A 10,000-nucleotide genomic window follows, 5' to 3' on the forward strand; every position below is an offset into this window, starting at 1 on the left:
GCCTCGCAGTGGAGAAACCATGGGGGGGTGGGGAGGGGGTCGAGGCTTGGCGTGGTAAAACAAAGCATTTTTGGTCTCCCGGGACAAAATAGCCGTCGTGTTACAAGGGCGAATTGGGCTTGTAGGTAGAAGTCTACTCCCAACTCCAGTCCCTCGGAGAGCCTGTTCGCAGGCTACTTCAGTGCAAACCAGCAGACATAAAGGCAATAATTTGAGCGCTGGAAAAGATCGACAAGATTTACAACAACATCGCAGAGGCCTGAAAAATTACTTACTGGCAAAGGAAGGCAATTAGCACAAGTATAAAGAATGCCATGCCTAAAAGAGGCTGCACCTCTAAGTGTCATGATATCATAAAATAGACATTATATATATATAGCTTTCACTGAGATTGCATTATAACACACGTATTCCATAATTATTAGCGACAAGATAACAGTCAAAATACAACTATTTTTAAATCCCTCGTCGATAACAAAACAGGTTTCGAACGCCTATAGCTTATGAGGCAAGCAATAACTAACGTACACCATACCTGCAGGGCGTGTTTGGAGGCACCATATGCAGCCAATCTCGGACGAGCTAAAAACAAATTATTGAAACAAAATGTACATCATATATGCTATTTACAAAGTAATTTTTGTAAAATTAAAATGTTGAAACCAAACGTTTTCGGCTGTTTGCCATCACCAGGGTTAAAAATGACTGCTCACATCTCTGAACCTGCAAAACACCTGCGTGAAAACCCATCACATTTTTCACTTGGCGCGTTCTCTCTCCAGCACAAACATTCCATAAACGTAGGATCGTCGAGGGGCTAATGATCCAACAATTCTGCCCCAGTCTGAACAAACAAGTTATTTTTTTTGTTTCCAAACTTTTCCAAACGGGAATTACATAAGATATATATGCATGGATACGTGCGGACGGTCATTTTAACCCTGATGATGGCAAACAGCCGAAAACGTTTGGTTTCAACATTTTAATTTTACAAAAATTACCTTATACATTTTATCTAAGCGAACATTATGGACAAAATGTATATCTTTAATGTAAAGTAATCTTGTGTGCGGAAAGTACGTGTCAAGGAAAATAAACTATTTAATTTAAGGACGGTGCCTACTAATTCAAAGGTATTTTTGCGCGGTTTTATGAATATGCGGGAAAAGCAGATCTCAACAAGTGTTATTAAAATCCAAAAAGAAAATTGGATTTTTCAAAGATAATTAATCAACAATATTAGTAAAAAGATTTAATATATAAAGCAATATATGGCGTTCCTTTTCAAATTAAAGCTTAATTATCTCTGAAAAATGCATGGCTACCCCCAAATTTCTTTTTGGATACCAAGAGCATTTGCTAAGTTCTGCTTTCTCGGCATAAATTTAAACCGCGCAAAAATATCCCTGCATTAATATGCAATACCGATAGGAGATGCGCAGAACGTATGCGCAATAAAAATAGTAGGCACCGTCCTTAAATGCTTGCAATTTGGAAGGGAAATGTTTCACTATGTGAAAATGACATACATATGCACTAGCACCTATTACGCCGCACCAAGAGTGAAATAGATAACAGTGTTGTTATGGCATGGGTGGGCTCCCCAGCGCAGTCACGAATGAATCTATTTTTATAGAATACCCCTTCCCGCCAAAAACAGTTGTGATGTCCCAGAAAAGACATGGCAGAAGCAGTCACGCGTGGCATGGCTTCTTCTGATTGGTTAAAATTGGCGGCCCTTTGTTTGTTTCGCGCGCAAAGTGTATCTAAAAATAAATCCATTTGTAACTGTGCTGGGGCAAGGCAGCAAAGTGATAGATAAACAATCTTATCTAATTCACTCTTGGCCGCACACACAAATATGAAATTAACACAATAGCACCATCACTTTGCATGGCCCTGTATAAATTACTTGAGTTTGGATCATCAACGTGCATTTTAGGACACGAAAACGAACCGTCAGCATGGTGGCAGCGCGACTTTTTCCTCAATTTTGGCAACATTTAATCTGGTCGACCATCGCACTCTGCTTTATAGACTCAGTGTGTATGGTTGTTCTCCACTAGCACTCTAGTGGTTCGGCTCATATCTAAATGGCCGCTCGCAGAAAACGATTTTTAAGGGAGCTCTTTCTGATCCCCTTCAGGTGTCTGTTGGAGTTGTTCATCCTGGAGTTTTTAATAAAACAATTATTCTACTCGGGCTTGCTGGATATAAAGTGAATTATAACCAACTCGGCGCTGCGAACCTCGTTGGTTTAATCTATCACCAGAAACCGATAAGGGTTGAAACGGCCCCTTGTGTGCTGGGAAACAAGCTTCTGAATAGATCAAAAATTTGGTTTATCAACGGAGTTGATAATGTAAATTGACCACCGTACAGAGATTCTAAAAGCTGACGTTTCGAGCGTTAGCCCTTCGTCAGAGCGAATCGAAGGATTATGGGTTACGTGTAGTTTTTATAGTAGAGGAGGAGCTACGCTATTGGTGGTAACATGGCAACGTGAAAAGTAGGAATATATTAGTTAAATGAAAAGCGTTTGTTAATACCATGAGGATTAAGGGTGCCGATTTGAAAGATGAATTTTTGTTCCAGATTCTTGCGGCTTTCCGTCGTACCTAGATGTAGGGAAAGGCCGCAGATAGCGTGACCGATTCCGCGAACACCTTCGCGATGTTGAGAAGAATGACAAGGATGCATCTAAGCCAGTCGCTCGCCATTTTAATCTGCCTAACCACTCCAAAAAACACATGGCTATCTGCGGCCTTTCCCTACATCTAGGTACGACGGAAAGCCGCAAGAATCTGGAACAAAAATTCATCTTTCAAATCGGCACCCTTAATCCTCATGGTATTAACGAACGCTTTTCATTTAACTAATATATTCCTACTTTTCACGTTGCCATGTTACCACCAATAGCGTAGCTCCTACTCTACTATAAAAACTACACGTAACCCATAATCCCTCGATTCGCTCTGATGAAGGGCTAACGCTCGAAACGTCAGCTTTTAGAATCTCTGTACGGTGGTCAATTTACATTATCAACTCCGTTCATAAACCAAATTTTTGTATACTACTTCCCCACCGACGCAGCACCACAGTTTCTTTAGAAACTACCCCTTCATTCTGAATAGATCATTTTCACTGTCACGCAATAAAAAAATAAATCGCAAACCATCCAGTGGAAAAAGTCAAGAATTCGTGATGTTGTAGAAGATAAATGAAGAAGACACTTCTCCAAGTTTTAGGCCCGTGCGTTTCCCCAAACTTCAGATATTCGTCGAAATGTTTCGCAGAAATTTACAGAGCCCAGTATGAAAACGCCATGTTGGTGCACATCCGCGGTGCACCAATATGGCGGCCGGAAAATAGTGTCAACATCTGTTACTTACTTTGGCTATCTAGGCGAGTGATCATCTGTACTGAACAGACAGCTATTTACTTAAGAACTTTTCCTAATGCTTTAAATTCTAAAAAGGTTCAAAACCATGAGATAAATAATATTTCTCAATAAACTTGATCGTCGCCTCGTGTCACACACCGCTATAACTCAGAAATTCAAAATGCTCTGGTTTCCAAACGAAGCACGCTATTGAGCTTTAAAATTGCAAATGGATACAAATTTACTGCCTCTTATGCCTGATGAGGATAAAAACTTTCGTGGCTCTTTAGTTTTGGATTTTAGAAAATGATGACGTCACGTGAAAACGATCTATATTCAATTTACTAAGTACCATATTTGGAACAACAAGAGAGAAACATTCAACCAATCAGTTCGCAAGTACACCGTTACGCAATACCACCAATGTTCTCGCGCGAAATTAACTGGAGCGAGGGCTTTCCAAATATGGTACTAATAGCACTGAATATTCGGAAGCTGTGAACGCGCGTTACACGTTAGAACCCTTATGGGTTTCTGCTATCACTTCATATCCAGCTCGCCCTCGTAGAATAATTGTTTAATGCCACCTGAACGGATATAATTCCTCATTTAACTGCAATGATCTTTCTAACTTTCGTTTCAGGATTAATTTATCTGGCCTTTGAACAACTGGGACAAGATAAGTCGCAACATTAAAACCACTGGATAAAATATTAATTACCATCCAGCAGATAAGTGCTTCATGTATCCATTTATCCAGAACAACTGAGGCCTGGTGATTTGGCTAAATTCTTAAACTCACCAGATTTCCCATTTGAACTACTTATGACAACAATTTGCCCTGTCTTCTTGTGCACCATATGAGGAAGGACTGCCTTGGTTAACGAGATTGTTCCTAGCACATTGACATCCATAACGTACTGAACAACATCAAGGTTGGTCGTTATAGCTGAACCAATCTGTGCAACGCCTGCATTATTCACAAGAAAGTCAATCTGTGAAATTTAACATAGGAGAAAATAATCAAAATTATGTTATTCCAGCCAGCCATTTGCAGGTAGATAGACTAAGATATGCGTACCCTAACCCTAACCCTCCTAAGAAGGTTAAAGGGGGCATTGTAGTTTCTGAGTGGACATAGATGTTGTTAAATAAAAATAGTACTAACCTCCCAAATGATTAAAACCAAGTCTGTAATAAATCATATTACAAATTTGAAGCTCAATCGATTAACATTTGCCTCTCAAACAATCTAGCACAGAACCACACATGTAGCTTTCTGCCACATAATTTGCATTTGCGTCTTCCCTTGTCTGGCCGCAATTGGCAATTTTTCTGATTTGTTTTATTTTGACTCTTTTCATCAATCTTTAAGAGGGGTGCCTCTTACTACAGAAAGACAATGGTTGCTAAGGTCAAGAGCCCCACAAAAAGGTTGCATGGATAGTTCTTTGAAGTAACCTTTTCAATAGAAATCTGACATCACTAATAATAAATCAGAAGGCAGATGCACATTCCAGTCAACTAGTCTCAGTCCTCTGCCATGTGTTGACCGTGAAAAACAGGTAAAAGCTTTCAAGAAACGAAGGAAAGATGTGGTTTTTTCACCGGAGGCATCCCCTCACTTTTCGTAAACTAGTGTGGCATGGAATTTCCATTTGGACAAAAAATGGAACTGATATTTTGAAAAGTGTATGAAAGGAGGGCCAATATTATGTCATAATTATTTTTTGAGTTTTTTTTTTAAATCCATGCTTAACAGATTTTGTGTTTGAATGTTATCATACTATTGTGTTAAAAATTTGTGAAAAACATAGTTATTTAACTTGTTGAGTTTTTAGGCATTATCTGTTTTGGTCCTGTGATTTACCAAATATGATTGTGATAGAGTCAAACCAGACAAAGAAACGTAACACAGAGCACACTTGGCACAAAAGGATAACTGTAGAGTATAAGGGACTCGAGAAATGATTATTTCAAGGGGTACATAGCAATGGTTTGGTAGTTAAGAGCCACCCCCCCTTCCTTAATAACTTAAGTCTTGATTGACATTTATCAATAAGTTTTGTCAGGGAGAGGTGAAGGTAACAGACTTTAACAAGAACCTGATGACATCCAAATCCAACTTTTTTTGACCTCAAAGTTCGTGACCTTTGAATCCAATATCAACCTAAGGAAGGGACAGAGGACAGGCTACCAGTAGCCCCTTTGCATTATTGGAAGACACTGACACCAAAAAAATTAGGACTTAGACTTAGCACTGACTACCCCGTTGATATTTCTACATAGATTTTTTTTCCTACCTGGCCAAAGTGTTGAATAACTTTTTCTACACAATCTCTGTGGGATGAGAAGTCTGCAACATCCAGGGGAAGAACTAGATAATTTTCCTCAAAGGGCAATGGAAATATTCTACTGGCTAATTCTGAAGAACAAACAAAACAAAAAAAAAAAATTAATATTCACAATCACAGGGATTTAAAAAGAAATAATATTTAGCTTTAGCCAAGCCTAAAAGCGGAGCTCCCTGGTTATTTATGCTTACTGCCTGTTAGAGTTGGAGAAAATAAGAGGTTTGGAATTGTCCGCGTTTTGGTGTTTCCGGTTGCTGCTTAATTAAATCACTTTCTTTGCTTTCTTCTATAGAAAAATCCATTGCCTAACAAGTAAATTTGTTAGTGATGAGTACGATATCAGTTTTTGGAGGAAAAAAGGCCAACAATTGTCAATAGCCAGCAAATAGGAATCACGCTAAAATTAGATTTTAACCATCAAAAATCTTTCTCCGTTCAAGGTCAAAAAAAGAGTCTTACTGATGAACTTTATTCCACTTTTTCTCTGAAAATGAGATCATTCACATTTTGATGTATTTCATTGAAACACGCTAGCTTGGCTTGGAACAAGAATCGGTAAAATACAGCAATGCACATACATTATACATACTAATTACTTTACCACTCCCCCATAACAGAACAACAACATGAAGAATCCCAACTAGCCGGAGGCTTAGTATTATAAGTTTGTTTATCATTATTTTATGATCTTTTGGAACAATCTGACAGAAAGCTCTACGATAAAATTAGAGAAGACGAACACCATCCGCGATGTTCTATCTTACAAATTGTAAAGGACTGTTCTCAAAGGCTTTGAAGAAAGAAAAACTGCTTTTTATTATAATTTAAGAATATGATATGATAATTGTAATTTTTAAATTACTCTTAGACTATTTTTATGACTTTTATAACTTTCGATATGTATTTTATCAATTGAATAAAAATTATTATTATTATTATTATTATTATTATCAGTATTATCGTCGTCGTCGTCGTCGTCGTCGTCATCGTCATCATAATTATTTACAAGTGCAGTCGAGAAGCTACAATCTCAGACAAAACTGAAGACAGTGACACATAATCACCTTCATTTTTACACACCCCTACTTCCTCTCCCCTTAATACTCCCCTCCCCCTCAGTCAATGTTGCTGAGCATTGTCATATGTCCTACAGTATATTTCCGACCAAGATAAATCAACATTGGAGTTTGAGGGGAGGGGATAGGGCAGCTATTAAGAGGAACATTTGGATAAGTTGTTGGAGTAGATTTGTCTCAACAGGTTTTGTCCGAGATTGTAGGCTCTATTGACCAGCCATTTCGTGTGCCCGCGCTCCTCCGTACACACCACTGCTGGATCACTGGTTCAGCCAATTGCATTTTCCAACAGAAAGTCGCCTGCCTGCCAAGTACAAAATACAACAGGCTGAATACAAACTACAACTGCAACGACTTCTACGTGACGGACAAACCACACAGACCAGTGATCCAGCCCTTTCATTGGGAGGTGGATGTTATAGCCGGACTCCAAAGATGGCTGGACATTGAACCTACAGAGAAGCTGAACCAGCAACTACTATTATCACATTCATGGGGTGATCGGAACGAGTCTTAAACCCTAAGTCCACTGGGCCACACTATGGGTTGCCAGAGAGCCACTACTGGCCTTTACTAACTTCAAGGTGTTTAACTCAGTGAAGTCTGCAAAAACCACAGACCTGGAAAATGAAATCCATACACTGTGCTTGAGGTACATTTTTTATTCTGCAGAGTGTGCATGCTCCAGAGATCTGTTTCTGACATGGACCTTCTATCAAGGCAAAGCAGGATGGGCTGCACATCACAGAGCCCAGGAAACAAAGTGCAACACTCCGGGGCCATGAATTAACAGGGGGAAAAGCTTAGTAAGATCTTTATTACATGTATATCTCTAGACTCTGAATCAATTAAGCAACAAAAACAAATTATTAGCCTTACCACTGGCCCTCTTCCCTGCTTGCAGAGGCCTCTCTTCTTTTGTGTTCACTCAGAGCTGAAGAGCACAGGAAAAGAGACCTCTGCCACAGTTTGAAACTGACAGTGCTGAGCACGCGCTGCCGACTTACTTAGCTACTGAAACCTCACATGATACTTCAAAATTATTGTGTGGGCTCACTTAACAACTGGGGAATTATGGTAAAGGAATGCGTGGGACACAGCGGGCTCAAGTCACTACTGAAGAATTGGCCAAATAGAGAGCAGGTACTATATGAGACATATTATTTTAAAAATCAGTAGTGTTTCAACCTCCCTGAGGTTTAAGGGACTGGAGTGCTATATTTAAAAAAATATAATGTACATATATATGACCACCACAGCTACAATCACAGACAAAAGTAGTTGGGAAGGTTGTGTAAATGAACCACGCCAAAGCTGTATTTCAACCCGCTTCTGTTAAAGCGCAAAACAAATACTAGGTTTCACCTTCTCTTATATAGCCCCCTTCCCCCCTATTCAATGTTGGAAGGTAACAAAACAATTTCCCACTAAAACCATTCAGTTTTGTACAACATTGAATGAGGGGGGAGGGGAGAGAAGCAATGAAGACGTCAAAAGTGCTAACCTTCCCAACGGTTTTGTCTATGATTGTAGCTAGACAGACCCCTGCACTTGCTGGTGATTAACATAAACATTGCTCTGAAGCCAGCCCTCTCGCATATTAACAGAAATTCACGTATAAACCACCAAATTTGTTGCAAACGAGAAATAATGGAGGCCCAGTGGTTAGGTCGCTTATGTCTTGAGACCCATTCTAACCACTAAATTTGAATTTGATCCTAGTAGTCCCTGGTTAAACTTCTCAGCTGACTGTTTGCCTTGGGTCAGTTGGAATTCTCAACAGATCCTTGGCAATTTATTGATTTGGGGACCTCAGACCGAGTAACATTATTATGTAACGATACGTACCAAGGCACCTGGTTTTGACTCTTTCCAATTCATCTTTTCTCCTTGCAGATAACACGAGTTTGCAGCCGCACTGGGTCAACTTGTAAGCCAAATATTCTCCTATTCCGCTAGAGGCACCAGTTATCCAAACGACTTTCCCACGAATTCGGGGCTCTGGTTTAATTGCAAACTTTTCGTAGAAGTGAAGTAGTGCATCGCAGTCCGAAAAACGTATCCTCGCCACAAACAAAAACAGAAATAGCAAGAAACAAATCTCCAATATTCCGAACATAATTTCCTTGTTAGCAGTGGGGTCAACTTGACTGGTGTTGATTCGCCCCTAACCATGCAACTTACATGAGGTGTTTTTGTCTGATATGTGGCCGCGCGTGTCGCCGCGCGTTCCACCACGCGTCATTTCAAACCGGGGCTTGTTCTATAAGGGGTGAACATGTTATTGTCGGCCGGCACAGACGACACAGGCAGTACTGATAACTCCATAACACAGTCTTTATTCCACTCTCGAGCACAAGGGTCTCGGTTACAACTAGAACAACAACTACGAGCTCTGGGTGGCCCGGATAATAGTTTCCCTCAGAGAGGGCCTAAGTACAAGTGATGAGAACTGTTCGCGCGAAAGCTCACCTGGTATTATTTTTATTGGTGTTTCTATGTTAGAGCGGTTTTCAATTTAGTGTCGAAAGTAATTAGCGAATTGCTTGGGTTTTGTATTTACTTCACTCAGTGATTAGTTGAAAGTTCTCGCGCCATTTTTTCAACCGATCAGAAGTGAAACCAAAACCAATCGTGGCTTGCGCGTGCACATTTTCCCGCGCTTTGCGTCGGCTACGTATAATTACTTGGAGTTTTGATTGGTTTACTGGATTGTCTCCGTGCTTTTTGATTGGCCAAAGTAATTACTTTGGTTTTGGTTTTACGACATTCATTTGAAAACCGCTCTAGACCTTTGTAAGACATTTATTAGATCTTAATCCCTTTCTTTTCCTTTTCATTATTTTGCTACGCAAGGGTTACAAAACGCTTACATCATCACTTCATCATGTAGTTGACAAGACGAATTGAGCTGAGATGACGCACCATCTAGTTGTGCATAACAATTATGCCTACATCACAGGCAGCCTAAATACCCAGTTACACGAAACTTGAGGTCAACTTCTAGGTTTATGCGGGAAATAAGACATTCTAAAAAGCAAATCGATTTTGTGATCCCCTCTAAACCTTAGCTTTTTCACAAATATTAATAAATGTTACGATTACTAGCCCAAATCGATTTAAGGTCGCTCAAACCAGTTTCAACACTTTTAAGAGACCTTGTTATTAAAAGCATTGACACTACAACA

General features: G+C 39.7%; 1 protein-coding gene across 1 annotated transcript in view; it reads right to left on the reverse strand.

Moving 5' to 3' along the window:
* Positions 1-9,003, reverse strand: part of LOC138026167 (dehydrogenase/reductase SDR family member 7-like) — a 16,519-nt gene extending 7,516 nt beyond the window's left edge. The window contains exons 1-4 of the mRNA XM_068873386.1: positions 8,661-9,003; positions 5,686-5,807; positions 4,185-4,377; positions 536-582 (exon numbers count right to left, since the gene is read on the reverse strand). Of these exons, the coding sequence (XP_068729487.1) occupies positions 536-582; positions 4,185-4,377; positions 5,686-5,807; positions 8,661-8,931 (633 nt within the window). The 5' untranslated portion in view covers positions 8,932-9,003. The remainder of the gene's footprint in view (positions 1-535; positions 583-4,184; positions 4,378-5,685; positions 5,808-8,660) is intronic.
* Between the last annotated feature and the right edge of the window lie 997 nt (positions 9,004-10,000).

The sequence above is a fragment of the Montipora capricornis genome, chromosome 12 (genome assembly GCF_036669925.1).
Source record: "Montipora capricornis isolate CH-2021 chromosome 12, ASM3666992v2, whole genome shotgun sequence".
In the NCBI taxonomy this organism is placed as follows: Eukaryota; Metazoa; Cnidaria; class Anthozoa; order Scleractinia; family Acroporidae; genus Montipora; species Montipora capricornis.